At 47.2% G+C, this 15,674-nt stretch overlaps 1 protein-coding gene across 1 annotated transcript; it reads right to left on the minus strand.

The window, feature by feature from the left end:
* Positions 1–4,798: 4,798 nt before the first annotated feature.
* On the minus strand, positions 4,799–14,428 carry LOC144153731 (uncharacterized). Its single transcript, XM_077685420.1, has 2 exons — positions 12,980–14,428; positions 4,799–6,104 (listed from the first exon to the last, which is right to left on the minus strand). The coding sequence occupies exons 1-2, from the start codon at positions 14,215–14,217 to the stop codon at positions 5,135–5,137; spliced, it is 2,208 nt and encodes a 735-aa protein (XP_077541546.1). The 5' UTR covers positions 14,218–14,428; the 3' UTR covers positions 4,799–5,134.
* Positions 14,429–15,674: the final 1,246 nt, after the last annotated feature.

Raw genomic sequence — 15,674 nt, forward strand, 5'->3', positions numbered from 1 at the left:
ATAATTGCAGTGACTCTGGCTAGTCAGTGAGTGGAAGCGGTTGGGTAAAATCACCTACGACTGCTCCCATCGCCGCCATCATGCGACACTAATTAGATCTTTGCCGGGATGGGTGTGTAAGGCATGCCCAGAAAGGTTTTGCAGTATTTCGGACCAGTACTCTGCAGAAGAACAGGCATCTGTAGGGAGAGATCCCCCCGATGCGTGCCACATCGTCTGTGGACGCCTACAATAGTAGGTGCAAGTCCAGTGCTGATCAAGCTGCCCTTAAGGTGTTTTGATGTCATTATTGTATTTTCTGTTCCGTCATTGTTGTGGATATGCAGGGTGTTACAACGGCAATTGGAACACTTCAAAATTTTTTCCTGAGTGAACTGCTGCTCGGTTCGTGCTGAAACTTCACACGGAGGTTGCATTTTGTGGTCTGTTTTGTTCAACACCACGTACTACGACGGTACTTACCTGTTTATTCTGAAAACAAACAAAAAGGATTTTCGCTTATGGGGAAATGGCAGCCGATTTGGATGCATGGAGGATGGACGTGCGAGCTAGTGCAAGCTGACCTTGGAATGACGGCGCCACCTGGGGTACGCAGAGCGAAACGGACAATGGGGATTCACGCTCCTTCCATGGCAGGAAGGAGCCAAGTGAGGTAGCAGACGATCAGAAAATGTGAAAGCAGGCGAGGAAACAAATCCAACGTTTATTGGCAATGACAAACTGTGGTAATATTTCATTATGATTGGTATCGGCTGTTAAGCAACTATTTGGGATCATTGTAGGCTAGGGACGAAAGATCCCCTGCTGCCACGTTCGGCTCCTTCGTACCATGGATCCCCACCGTCCGTTTCACTCTGCATACCCGAGGTTACCCAGGTGGCGCTGTCTAGAGCTGCTAAATAAGCTACGCTTATCTGGTCTAGTGGCTCTAGTGCCGTCGTTCCAAGATCACCTTGCACTGGCTCGCCCGTTCGAATGGGCCGTCATTTTCCCGTGGGCAACAATCAAATTGTTATTTATTTTCAGAATAAAGTTAAATACCATTGGTGTTCTCAATGTCAACAAAATAGACCACAAAATGCAACCTTAGTGTGAAGTTTCACCACAAACAGAGCAGCAGTTCGCTCGGGAAACAATTTAGTGTTCCAATTATCATCATAACACCCTGTAGTATATGTCACTGACTGGGTGATTGGCTGATTGTCCAACTCACAAAGAACGAATCCTGCACACTTTATGTGAACAAGTAGCTCTTCCAGTTAGGGAAAGACCGAACGTAAAAGTAGGTATGCATCCATGGACATGTGCCCACCAGGATGGAAGCCTCAGAGCAGTAGTAAAGCCAAGCTCAGCTCTGTGCTCCTACGGGGGAGGCCAGGAGAGTGTGATTTGAAGTCAGCGTCAGTGTGTGGCGATTCTTGGAAGAGTTGATCGTTGTGACATCAATGTGTGCTCAGAGCAAGTGACAGTAATGAGAAACAGCTTTCAGTGTTTTTAAAAAGAACAAACAGCACAAAAACAACAAAAGACAGAGTGCGAAAAGACACATCGCTGTGTCCATTGGCAGATCCAGAGGAGGGTCCACATATCCTGACCCCGACCCTTAAAGCAGCACTGACACAAAAAATTTTATGTTACACTTTCATTGCTTTTATCGATGCTTAATGGTCTGGCGAACCTGAAACAGCACTTCAAATACTTCAGCGCACGATAGTTAATTACATTGAACGGCCTGAAAATCGTTTGTTTCAAATTCCCGCGCTTTCATCCGATTCCCAAACGGCGCATATGACAGAATCCCTGACTGACCTCACCGCTTTGTGCGGAACTCACCGGCGCCTGCTTGAGAGGGTGTTGCGCCCGCTCGCCGCTCGTGGGGCCACGCACATGAAGTGACGTCACGAGTTTTTGGCGAGCGCTGGCGCTGGATCCGCCGCTGGCTCTGTCGTGTTTTTGTGCCGATATTCTTTTCAAAAATGTACCGACTCGCCATCCATTTTGGCACTCAGTAGTTCCAGTTAGGCAAAACCTGACCAGAACACATAGGAGCTGTGCCCTAATGGCAGCAGGGCATCCAGCTTTTGCAATTCTGCAATTTTTATGGAAGTGTGATGTAATTTTGTTGGCATCACCTTTAGGCTATTGGCTGTGCCGTGCTGGCCGCGCCAGTTCTCCTCCAGTCATAAATCTGCAGTTTCATTAAGCAGAGTTGAGCTCTGTCTGCAATCACTGGTGAAGTCTGTCCTGCCTGGGAGAGGTGGCCGCTTTGCCGTCTGGTTGCGCGGCACTGCTGTCAACACCGCGCACACCGCAGACACGACGCCGCTATCGCTCACTTTTTCGCGATTGCCTCACGCTCCGATGGGAACCTCGCCGCCCTTTTGCAGGCTGCCAGTCAACACACCTCCTGTGGAAACAACATGCTCGCACAGTCGGTGGCAATGCTGCTGCAGAGTTGGCGTGCTAGTGATTATCTCGCTTTCTTTTACAGCTTTCTTTACTGCAAAGCGGTGTACCTCTACCCGCCACTGTTTCATATCCAGGAGCAAAAACAATCTCCGTGGGCAAAAACTCCAAGGCCTAGGACGCCGAGCTCGTTCGTCAGGCTAATCAGGCATACAGCATCGAGTACGGAATTCATTTGAAGAAACCACAAAACAAGCATCAAAACCGCATTATGGATGACAATGCTCCTGTGAACAATGGGACCCCACACCATGTATTCCCGCTAAAGATTATGTTTGCAGATTATCTTTGAAGGCTAGGCAGGCCTAGTGTCACTAAAAAGAGCTGCTCTTACCCAAGACGCCAAGCACATGCGTCAGGCTAAGCAGGACCCAGCATTTGCCACCAGAGAAAGTGAGCGGAGTGCCCATCAGTAGATAAGGCATTTGAGCACCGCCGCCGAGGCACGCAAGTCGGCAACGGCGGCCATTTTGCCGTTTATTGGTGTTGCGAGATTGCCGCAACTGTGGCCAAAAATGCCACAAGGGTTCACCTGACCACCTTTTCAGAAGAGGCGAAAGCGTTAAGAGATTGTCTGTGGTCTCACAACAGAGGGGGGAGGGCAGGGATGCAGAGTTACACTGCAGACTGGTGTTGCACTGATAGTGGAAGAGCTGGTGCAAGACTGGTTGGTGTCGGAAAAGTGACCTGGTGCAAATCTCAACATGTGGCCACCTGAAGGAGGGCTTGCAGTAACAGCTGCATACCTGCAAATCATATGTGGTCATCATACCTGGAGGTATGACTAGCCTAATTAAACCGCTTGACGCCTCTTTGAACTGGCCATTTGAGTGTGCATTTCACCGTGCATGCAGAGGGGATGGCAACGACCGTTGCCAGAAAACACTGCCTGAATAGGGCATCCCTTCTGGAAGTGTGCACTTGATGCTCAAAGAATGGGGTGCTGTTTCCTTCACAGCCGTGGAGGAATGCTTCGAGATGACAGGGAAGCATGATGGGACAGAGGATAACCATTAGAACATAAGTGAGTTCGACGTCACAGGACGTTCGACGTGTGACGTTCGACGTCACAGGACGAGGAATACCATTCTCGCAACTGCGCGAATATGACTTTTTTTTTTTTCTGCTCCCAGTACAAGTGGGTCCACAGTTTAATATTTAAAGGGGCAAAGCAGACAAAACACAAGTTTGGTTCATTTGAAAGATTGCCCCTTGAGAATCATACTGGCACGACTTTTAACGTAAACTTCGCCCAAATGAGCAACATAATTAAGAAAAAAGGGAACGGCTGCGCGACCCACCAACTCATTTCCCACAACAGAACCTGTGATGTCATATGTGCCCAGCTGCGCGATTGGCTGAGGCCGGCAAAAGCAAACGCAAATTAGGCAGGGCTTATAAACTTGCCGAAGGAGCTTTTGCTTACATGTAATGCATATTCATTTTACAGCAGTAAAAATGGCGCGATAAACAATGAGAGTTACGAAAATACACGTAGCCATAAAAGTAGCGATGCGCACTGCTGTTGGTATTGGGTGCACTACGTATGCTTTTTTTTTAGCTGCAAAGCAGGCCGCCGCTTTGGAGTTGTCTTATACGACATTGACCGATTGGCATAAGCGACAGTGTCTTACGTGAGCCTGTTTGTCGAGCATACCCCATGTTTCACGAAACAATTACTTTCTACCGTAACCAGAACAAACCAGGAGCAAATACGGTCAAAAACAAAGCAATGGCAGACACCGGTCCACAGGTGATATGGTAGTGCCATTTGGGAGGACTGACGATAAGCAAGGCTGCAGAGCCGAATGACGCAGTGGAAGTTTGTTTGAATGCACGCACTTATGACTTCATTGCTGATGTCCCCAAAACACACGATTTGGCGGGAGGATCAATATTTTAACATAAATTGATTAATTTCTCGGTGAATACGGCATCGTTTGCTGCCAGACAAGCACTGCAGACACTCAAAAACATGAAATGTTTCACATAAAGCAAACTTGTATTTTAGCAAGCAGTGCCACCAAAAATGTTTCCGAAAAGACGTTTTTTTTCCTCTGTGTAATGGCCCGAAAATATTTGCGAGCATTATGCTAGAAAATATGGTATTCAAAAAAAGGGAAGCCTGAGATGGAACTTGTGCCTTCCGTTTCTCTTTGGTAAGATTCCACACCAAAATCATCCCGAGTGAAAGTGTAGGTTAGGTTATTTGGCAGTAGGCAAGACCGTCAAGCAGAAGATGTTTGGCCCACAGATCACATTGCAAGCAGAAAAGACCTCAATCACATAAGAGCTTTGCGTAAATTGCACATTTGAAACATGTAGCAAGAAGCAAGCATATCACAACCTTTATTCAGAATGTTGATTGCAAAAATTACGGTATTACAGCAAATATTCCCATACTTTGGACATTGCACGATTGCATGTAATTAACAGCAGGTTGATGGCAGAAAATACGTAAGAAATGGATGCTTTAAAATTGAATGCATACACACAGAAACGCAGACTTTGTCGGACTCTGGGTAACGCAAACTGGCAAGCCAAACTGGCTCACTGGCAAGCCTTGTCAGACTTCACCGAACTACGAGACAAGCCCAATGGTAGACTAGAAACAATAAACTTAACAGACGCATTGGCATTGGTTATCACAGGCTGATGCACACATTGGTCAGAGCATTGAACGAGGGAGGCACGACTCGGCGGCCACGTCAGCCACCCTGAGGTGACGCACAATTTCATGCCAACAGTCGCTGTTCAGTGCGTCCGCCTGGGTGCACTGTGCTGGGTGGCACCTGACAGAATGCCGGACGATGCCAGTGATGAGGAGGAAGTTGTCCCGCAAGTAGCGCTCTGCCGCGGCTATGCCTAGCAGTGCTTCGGGCTCCTCCTTTCCCGCGGCTTTCTTCAGCAGCTTGAGGAGGCAAGGCCTGCCGGAGAAGCGCTCAAACCCCTCCGCACACCGTCGGTCCAGGCTGGGCTCGACGACAAAGTCCACCGCTCGGTTCAGGGCACCCTGGTTGCCCCGCACCGCTTCGAAGAAGGCGAAACTCGCCTCGTCGCAAAGCAACTTCCGCGCCAGTCCAAACTTCACAATGGTCTTGTTCTGCAGCATGCCTTTGGAGAACTCTTCCACAAACTCACGGTAAAGACTGGTCGTGGAGCCGAAAAAAAACTTGGTGGCCGTCTTGTTGTGGGCCAGCAAGTGAGCGAGCGCCGTCGCAGTCTCAAACTTGCGGATGTGATCGATTCCCAGCAGCATCTTGGTGACGCCCGCATTTTCTGCGAGGGCGCGGGAAACTTCGTCCACAAACTTGCCGCCGTCTCTGTCGATGACGATGTCCAGGCACTCGATGGTTTTGTTGGCCCTGAGCACCTCGCAGAGGGCCCTGCCCTTTTCCCCGGGTTCTCCCCCGATGCGGACCCCCAGAGTGCGGACACAAGTGTTGGAGGCCAGGGTGTCGAAGAGCTGCTTGAGACCAGCCACAGACAGGTTGCGGATGTCGGGCAGGTGCAGTTTTTCAATGCCCGCCAAAGACGAGCTCAGGGCGGCTGTCAAGCCTGGCAGGTCGGGCTCTGACCAGGGTAGCTGCACACGGCCGTACAAGTCATCCTGAGCAAGTTGTCTCGCTACGGCAGACCTGAACAAAAAAAATAACAAAAAACCATGGGATACACAGAACACGTAGGCCTAGGATTAGCCACGGATGTCAACACACTATAGGCTGTATTCCGGGTCTATCTAGAGTTGCCACCTGGCCGGTTTTTGACCGGCCAGACCAGTTTTTTTAGACAGCGGGCCGGTTGCCGGTCTATACCAAAAACCGGCTGTCATTGGCCGGTTTTTTGGCCATCGTGTTTGGCCATCGTGCCACGATTATGATCGTTTTGGCGTTTTGTAAGCGTCAATTCAGCGACTACAATAAATATGTGCCGACGAGCTGCGCAAAGACACGTGAGCAAAGAAAATATGTCGCGTGTTTCCAGAAAATCACGTTTAGGTTTCCTTTTTAGACACTCTTAAGCACATTCTGCACAAATTTTATGTTGATTTCTCACCAGGAAAACGCCACAATAACCGGCATTGCATGGCAAAAAATACGTGGCGTATGTTTTCCAACACAAATTCAACCTACTATTTTCCACCCCATTCTGCCCTCCACGGCCGGTTTTCTTTTGGGGGAAAGGTGGCAACCCTAAGTCTATCTTTCACTCCACTCCTCAACTTGGCTAACTGGAGGATGCCATAGTAATTGTACATCAAAAAATCACTTTTAAAGGGTCTCCTCAAATGGAAATGGGATTAAAAATACCACGAACAGTATTTTGAAGGGAAGCTTTCTATGCCGCACTGATGGCAACGAAAAGTGGGAACGCAGGAAAGCCAACTTTACACAATGTGTTTCACAAAACGATGATGATGAGAAGTGAAGGCACATCAAGTGCCTTAAAGGGACCCAGAAAAGCCTTTTGAAAAGTTACAAAAGGCCTTTATTGTCGCGAAGTACCAATATAGTGATGCAATGCCGTTGGAATTACTGATCTACATTCAGTATTAGCTGCGCCAGAAGCAATTAAGTGCACCTCTCCCCCCTTGCCGATCGATTCCTCCTCCCTCTCTGCTTCTTTGAAAGCAGCTGGAAACACTGGGAATAGCCATGTTGACATTGCGACGCTCGACTTCCGTTCTCCGCTAGCTACATTACTGCGCCTAGGCACGCGTTGCGCTGGCTCGAACGGCGGAGCCACGGCGAGTTGTGTTTGTTTTGTGCAGGAAAAAAATGTAACGTGCATATCGCGCTCTTGTGAAAATGTTTTCTTGTTATGTTGACCGAGCGACGGGCACCTGCGTGAGAAATGGAGGCGCGCCATTCCAAGGCAAGCAACGGGAGATTTCAGCTTCGATTATAAGTGGGTGACAGTGTGTGGAAATGCACTGTGTGTGAGAATGGAAAAAGCAATGTACCCTTTTGAGAGCATCGTGGACCTAGAATTGTACAATGCTAACTTAAAGAGGGATTTTTTCATATCAGTCAGGTTGTAGCGGTAAGTCATTACCTGTTTGCAAACTTTTATTACCTTACACTCAGGCTCTCGTGTAAAAAAGCTTTGGGACATCCTTGTGCTTTTACTTTTCATATTTCCGCTAATTATCCCTTAGGGTTCGTTTTGTTTGTTTTGTAACCGCGCGTGGCCGATTCCGGTTTCTTATCTGGTGTTTCAACTGGAGTGCCCGTTTGCTCTTTTTGTCGTACACCCCATCAGGCAACTTGATTTTTTGTTTCTTCGACAATGTTCTCGATCCTATTTTCATGGATCTGGAATTAATAACGTTCCGAGAGTAATGCATGCTTAGCAAACGCCGCACAACTCACTTTATCAACGTTCCTCTGTACACGTCACACTGCGGACTGATTCTTCGACGTTTGTGTTTCATTCTAGTCTTTTGTAGTGCAGGAGCTCGCTAGCTCGCTGCGTTCAGAAAAGCTTTGCGTCGTTCTTGGCTACGTGGCATGTTTCCTCTGTGTGCTGCACATCACATCGCAAAAAAATAAATTTTTGTACACTGGACCACGCTCTTTTGTCTCCATTCGTAACACTGAAATATTTTGTTGTGTGTGACAAAATCAGTTTTATTGTTCTTTTTTCGCTTCCTGTTTTTGCAAGGATTGCAAAGCGTGGAAGCAGAAAGACACATGGTGCAACATATATCTCTTTGTGTTTGATCCTTCACGTTTCTGCAGCGTTTTTAGATGTTATTTATTTATTTATTTATTTATTTCAAAATACTGCAGGCCAGAATGGCCCTAGCAGGAGGGGCAAGTGAAGAATACAAAGGTCACTACTCGGTATCAGCAGCAACAACAACAACAAAAAACGCATCACTACCTAGAAACAACATAACAAGACAGCACATGAACAATATACATCATAAAGCCGATCAGAATGCAATATCAGTCACACCCAACACACTGATACACCATCACTGTATTGCGTCAATACCATCGGTTCAACAATACAAGTGCTGCTCCAATGCTCTAGCAAAATTGTCAGCTGCTAGAATTGACTCAGGAAGTAAATTCCAGTCTTCTATGGTACGCGGGAAAAAGCTATTTTTAAATGAACTAGTCCTTGCGAAAATAGGCTCTAGAGCATGCTCTCGTGTGTGACGCGTTCTTCTCGTGGTTAAGGGCTTAAGGAATGTAGGTATAGGCAACGAAACTTTCTTGGTTAGTATATTGTGAAGAAACAGTAGACGGTTTAGTTTCCTTCTTGTTTCTAGTGTCGGGATATTATTGTTGGTCATGAGCTGCGAAGGGGAGTCTTGTCGTCTGTATTTGCCATAAATGAAACGAACGCATTTTCTTTGGAGCATCTCAAGTTGGTTGACATCTTTTTTAGTTTGCGGGTCCCACACAACAGACGCATATTCAAGTTTTGACCTGATGAAAGTCTGATACGCTAAGAGCTTAACATTACACGGAGAATGCTTAAGCTTTCGCCTTAACAAACATAGCTTTTTAAAGGCTGATGCGCATATGTCGGAAATATGTTGGGACCATGTCAAATTTTGAGTAAAAGTGACGCCTAAATACTTATAAGATAAAACTTCTGAAATTGCGAAGCCATGAAGGTGGTACTGGAAAACACTGGGATACTTTTTACGCGATATTCTTAAAAAGACTGTTTTTTGCGAGTTAATTTCCATATCCCAATCTTTGCACCATTGTTCAACACTGTCAATAGCTTCCTGTAGTATAGCCTGATCACTTGCAGAACGAACGTTCATAAACAAAACACAATCATCAGCGAACAATTTCAAAGAAACCGGACCAGAAACCACTTCAGTCAAATCATTGACGTAAATAAGAAAAAGAAGGGGCCCCAGCACACTGCCCTGAGGCACTCCAGATGAGACAGACAGAGCATCAGAAACGCATTCCCCAACATCAACAAATTGCATCCTATTTTTTAAGTATTCACGAACCCAATTAACCAAATATGCGGGAAGACCGATCGCCGTAAGCTTAGACAGCAGCTTGCTATGGGACACCTTGTCAAACGCTTTACAAAGGTCAAGGAACACAACATCTACTTGCCCAGCGTTGTCAAGTACCTTAGAAAATTCATGAACAACTGTTACCAATTGAGTGACAGTAGAGAGGCCTTTCCGAAAACCATGTTGGAGGGAAGATAAGACGTTATTTTCGGCTAAAAAGTTTTGAATGTAACCGGCTACTATATGCTCCAATAGCTTGCAACAAGCGCACGTAATGGATACCGGACGATAATTGGACACTTTTAATTTGTCTCCTTTCTTATAAACTGGCTTTATCCGCGCCCATTTCCATACTTCGGGAATTTGACTAGATAACAAAGAAGCCTGAAAAATCCTAGTTAAGAACTCGGCTAGCTGTAGCGCAAAGCGTCGTAAAAAGGCATTATAAATGACGTCTGGCCCAGGGCTTTTTCTGATGTTAAGCTTACGAAGCATGGTTAACACTCCAGAGACGGGAATTTCTGGGACTGTGGTAATGTCAAAATCGTAAACAAGGTTCGTTGGAGTAGAAGCAAGAGTAAATACACTTTGAAAATACTGATTGAATTATCGCGCTATTTGTTCACCCTCCGTAATAACACCGTCGTTCTTTTTAATTTTTTCAACCTTTTTCTTTTTCTCCTTAAGATGTTGCCAAAATCTAGAAGGATCGCTCCTTATAAACCCAGGGAGTGTTACATTAAAATAATGTGTCTTTGCTGCACTAACCATGTCAGCTAGAGATTGCTTTAACACCCGAAACATCTGCGTGTTTGTACGATGTTGGTTTCTGAGTCGCTTCAACTTCCGTTTTATATGCAAAATTTTACGACTGATCCAAGGATTTTTTCGATTCGACGTCTTTTTTCTTGAGGGCACAAAATTTGTCACACAATATTTGATTGAAGTTTCAAATCTTGTCCACAAACAGGGTACGTTTTCACTAACTGGTTTACCTAATTCAATCTCTAGGTAGTCTATAATAGACACATCGTCAGCACGGTCGATGTCTTTAACAGTAGAAGCAGACAGCGAAGTTCTACTTTGCACACTGCTCAAGTCGCAACAAAAATACAAGAGGCGATGATCCGATATCCCAGTTTCAACAGTGAGCTCACCATTCGAAAATTCTTGACTGGTAAAAAACAAGTCAAGAATACTATTCTCATGGGTTGGCTCACGAACTAATTGAGTAAGGTTGAAAGCAAAAAGAATATTCAGAATGTCATTATTCGGCTGATACTGTTCATATAAAGGTCTTTGCCAATATATTGTGGGCAAGTTAAAATCACCAGTGAGTATAACATTGCGGTCACGATAAGGAAGCAGATAATCATACACTTGGGTAAGAAATGAATCAACTGCATCAGGAGGACGATAAACAGCACAAAGCAAAAATGAATGACCATTTAAAGAAACATTTAAAAATAAACTTTCATGATCCGGAATTTGATCAGCCATTGTCGCCGTTATAACATCCTTCACGACGACGGCTACTCCGCCACCCCTTGATCCTCGATCTGCTCTGAACAAGTTGTAGCCAGGTGGCAAAATTTCATCGTCACTTATATCAGCGTGCAACCATGATTCAGTAATGACAACAAAATCTGGGTCATAAGAAAGAAGGAGTGCCTCTAATTTATCAATCTTGTTTACTATACTTCTGGCGTTCAGTGATATTATACGCAAGCACTGACCATTAATCAGCGATTGCTATGCAGTCGGTTCAGCGTTTAACTTCTGCGAAGCGATGCGCGATTTAGTTGCATCATCCCATGTATGTATGTACCCACTCATCGAAACGACAATACTACTGGGCTACCTCTTTTAGCGTTCTGTGCATTCCAGAGCAATCAATCAATCAATCAGTCAATCAATCAACGGATTCATTAAGCGTAGTCTGAACGTCGCGTACCTGGTTTCAGTTTTTTTTATTGTATTACTGATAGGCCCGGCCCGCAGCAGTCCGTGACTACACAGCTACCGCATGTGTGGTATTTACAACTTTGCTTTAAGAAAAAAAGGAATATAGATTTAAAAATCCGTAAACACGACCGCGCAGCGCTTGTGCCAGAGCGCACAGAAGCCGTTGCCGTTCCCGGCCGAAGTCTACGGTAGTTTACTTCGAAAAATAAAACCCCATTGAAGGCAGGTGATATACACAATGACTGGACCATTCATCGCTAACTACTACGAAAAAAAAACACACTTAATAAGCGCGCAGGGTCCAAAAGCAGCGAGCGTTTGCACGCCAAGAGCTGGCCAATACACCGCATGCGCGGCGGCTGGATGCCCTTCGTGCGGCGGTGGCGCCTGCAGTGGTGCGTGCGGTCCCTATATGAAACGAGCGCCGAAGTTTCGTGACCAGTAAAGCATCGAAGGACTCTGCTACAAGAGTGATATATTCGTGTTCATGGTGGGCTAATCTACCTCTCTGGAGCAACTTTTACTTTGCTTTCAGCGTGCTGTCCATGGTCCTAACAATGTAGCTTTGGTTCTGTTATGTCACACTGCAGAAACTATACTCCTGAAATAAAAAGGCTTGCACAGATATGCACCGTAATATTAGGGCACATTGAAAATCTACATAGAGTGCGACTTCAGTCAGCAGCTCATAGACACATTTAGACACGACAGTGCAGAGTATTGATTGAAGTCACTTTGGGCACACCCATTCCCAGGACACGAAATTTGAACTTACGTCAAAAGCACTTTCAACCACAGCCAAAATTACGCTGTTACGTTTGCATTTTTTTTCCCAAGCCTATGCCTTAACCAAAGTTCCAAGCCTATGCCTTAAAGTAATGATCAATAACCTCGGGACAGCACTTTGGTTTGAGATAGGTGACGGAGCCAGTGGAACTGGTACATGAATATATCTACTTAGACCAAGTTGTGACCCCGCATCCCAACCATGAGGCAGAGATAATTAGAAGTATAAGAATGGAGTGGGGTGCATTAGGCAGGCATTCTCAGATAATGAATGGCAGCCTACCATTGTCCCTAAAGGAGAAAGTGTATGACAGCTGCATCTTACCGGTACTCACCTACGGGGCAGAAACTTGGAGGCTCACTAAGAGGGTTCAACTTAAATTGAGAACGACTCAGCGGGCAATGGAGCGGAAAATGATAGGTGTAACATTGAGGGACAAGAAGAGAGCGGAGTGGGTCAGGGAGCAAACTGGTGTTAAAGACATATTAGTAGAAATTAAGAAGAAGAAATGGACGTGGGCAGGGCATGTAATGCGAAGGCAAGATAACCGCTGGTCATTAAGGGTAACCGAGTGGATCCCTAGAGAAGGCAAGCATGGCAGGGGTCATCAAAAAGTTAGATGGGCAGCATGAGATCATGAAGTTTGCGGGGATAAATTGGTCGCAGCTGGCACAGGACCGGGATAATTGGAGATGTATGGGAGAGGTCTTTGCCCTGCAGCGGACGTAGATAGGCTGGCGATGATGATGATGATATTTGTATACCTGGATGTCTGGGGCCACTTGAAGCCAGTGAAGAGCAGCTCTTTGAGCGTTTTATTCGTGCGCAGTGCCTCGCACAGCGCCAAGGCTCCATTCATCGGCAGCATTTCACTCGAAATGTGCAGCGACTCCAGGGTGGCGTTTGCCCTCAGTGCGGCTGCCAAAAGCAGCAGGGACAGTTCGGAGATTTCGGCACCGCCGATGTAGAGAAGACGAAGGCCAGCGTTGCTCAGCAGCAGCAGTGCCAAAGCGCGTCCACACAGTGCGCGAATGCAGCAGCCCGTGACCCGCAGCTCTTGCAACGTAGTGTTGGCCCGAAGCGCGGCGAACACAGGCGCCGGGGAGCAGGCCGCTTCCGCTATGTGAACACCGAGCACCTCCAGACTCGTGTTGGTCTCCAACTCCTTCGCTATGGCGGACATCTGCCTCGAGCTCGCAATTTGGGCGATGCTGAGCTCCTTCAGGGCTGTCGACGAGTGCAGGAGCCGAGCCACCGACTCCATGCTCGGCGGCAGGCCGCGCCAGCCGTGGTACGAGGAGAGCGTGAGGGACTCGCAGCTGAAGAGGTACCGCAGCGCCCTGTTGACATGACGGGGCACCTCGGCGTGGGAGATCTCGAACTTCCTGACGGAGCCCGCATTGCGTCGCAACAGCTTCGCCAGCTCAGCGTCCAAGTCGGAAGTGATCTTGGTAAATTCCACCTTCAAGCGCTCGAGTCCTTCGACGGCATCGAGGTCTTCCAGCTTGTAGCAGTCGATGTAAGCACCTCCAAGGCTGCACCACAAGGAACTGGCGTGGGCTTGCACTTCAAGGCGGCGTACGGTGCGTCCTTGGCAGTCGCTCCCCGCGACGGGACGCATGCGGACGGGAAACGGCGTCTCCATTTTACCGATGCCTGGATGGATGCCGTAGGCGACTCTGAGCTCGTCGATGCACGGGTGGTGCTGAAGAAGCCACGAGAGCAGGAACGACGCTTCGGCAGCAACAGTCGCTCGGTCCATGTCGATGTTGCCGTCGCCGTAGCGCATGGACCGAAGCCGGAGCTTTCCCGGCCGGAGCTCGACCAGCTCGAGTGCCAGTCCGTGCATAACGCGGTTCCATGGCGTCAACTCCGTGCATAGCCAACACCTTTGTTCGGGGCCGCTGCAGACTCGGTCGAAATCCAGTTGGTCCTTCTGGGCGCTCAACGTGTCGGTGTCCGACGAGTCGCCGTCAGAAGCGTCGTAATAGTGCGAGGCCATCTTCGCTACAAACACTACCAAGTCAACGATCGCGCGCACTCCAATATTCGCGCGCTGTTCATAAAAATGAAATTTTGATCTGATGCTGGCTTCGCCTGGCTCGTTTAGTGGCTCACTGAATGAAATTTTGATTTTTTTATGATGATGATAATAAATGACCTCTCCTTTGAATCGGGGCGACGGCTTGCGCCATCTAGCCTGTCTTCGTAATTTAATTAAATTTAATTAACCCTCAACTATTTCTTTTTAATTCTGCCCTCCCGCTAAACCTGGCTGGGATGACACTTTATCGGCTTCTTTCCTGCTTTTTTTCCACCACTACTCTCACCGCTGCTCAGTAATACTCCCTGTTCTGTGTGCTGACCAGTTAATGCTTCCATCAACTGCGAAGCCCAGTGCCTCTGGAAGTGGGAAGTAGGACTTTCCCCCCAATTCTAGCTGGCTGAATCTTTTAGCATTCTATTAGTACGTGGTCGATTGTTTCTTTATCCCTGCCACATCCCACACGTCTCATCCTGGGGCGAAAATTTAAGTTCTAGTTCTTGTGCAAGTTCTAGTTCTCAAACAGCCAGCCAGGGCCATCACCAGCCTATCTACACCCACTGTAGCGCAAAGGCCTCTCCCATTAATCTCTAATTACCCCGGTCCTGTGCTAAGTGCGACCAATTTATCCCCGCAAACTTCTTAATCTCATCTGCCCATCTAACTTTCTGCCGCCCCCTGCAACGCTTGCCTTCTCTAGAGATCCCTGTTACTAGCACTAGCTTTATTATTGCCATAAAAGATCTCTCGTTTGCTTGCTTTATCCCTTCTTTTCCACCCTTTCCGGCCACATGAGTGTGTCTGTCCCCTTCACTTACCCCCCATTGTTTATTTCCCGCGGTCAAGTTATACTTAGCCGCCAGCTGTCGCGTCCTCTTCCACCATTGGCTGTCCACACTTTTAAAGTACAGGTACCTGTGCACTCTGGCTGCCCACTTCTTCTCGTCTAAATGTCTAAGCGGCTCCTCAAAACGTGTTTTGCTTTGTGCTTCGCTCGCCTCAAATGATGCCCAACCCATATCGCCTTGTACCGCGTCATTCCTAGTCTTGCTGTGAGCTCCCAGTGCTAACCAGCTGCCGACTGCCTTTGGGTTAACCTCCAGTACCGACAGGATATCTGACTTTAAGCATAATATGGCATTACAGAACGTGAGCGCTGGCACCATTACCCCTGTCCAAATGCCTCGAACTGCCTAGTACTCATTGTATCTCCAAAGTGCTCAATGTTTCATTACTGCTGCGTTTTGTCTCCCTTTCAGTTTGAGGTGTTCTTCATGGGCATTCAGGTAGCCTTTTCCTTCATTAAGCCAGATCCCTAAGTATTTGTACTGATTTACAAATGGTATGGCTTGTTGAATCCTTGCTGGCACTGTATGAGCTTCCTCGTTAAGCGCGATGACTCCAGATTTGTGGGT

The sequence above is a fragment of the Haemaphysalis longicornis genome, unplaced genomic scaffold (genome assembly GCF_048455015.1).
Source record: "Haemaphysalis longicornis isolate Haplotype H1 unplaced genomic scaffold, Haemaphysalis longicornis Haplotype H1 scaffold_9, whole genome shotgun sequence".
NCBI classification, from domain to species: domain Eukaryota; kingdom Metazoa; phylum Arthropoda; class Arachnida; order Ixodida; family Ixodidae; genus Haemaphysalis; species Haemaphysalis longicornis.

What these genes read in the sequence shown, in the direction of transcription:
- LOC144153731 (XM_077685420.1), bottom strand. Translation starts at nt 14,217, where the DNA reads ATGGCCTCGCACTATTACGACGCTTCTGACGGCGACTCGTCGGACACC. An exon ending in AAGTGGCCCCAGACATCCAG is followed by an intron (nt 6,105 to 12,979) that starts GTATACAAATAT and finishes TTTTTTGTTCAG; the next exon opens with GTCTGCCGTAGCGAGACAAC.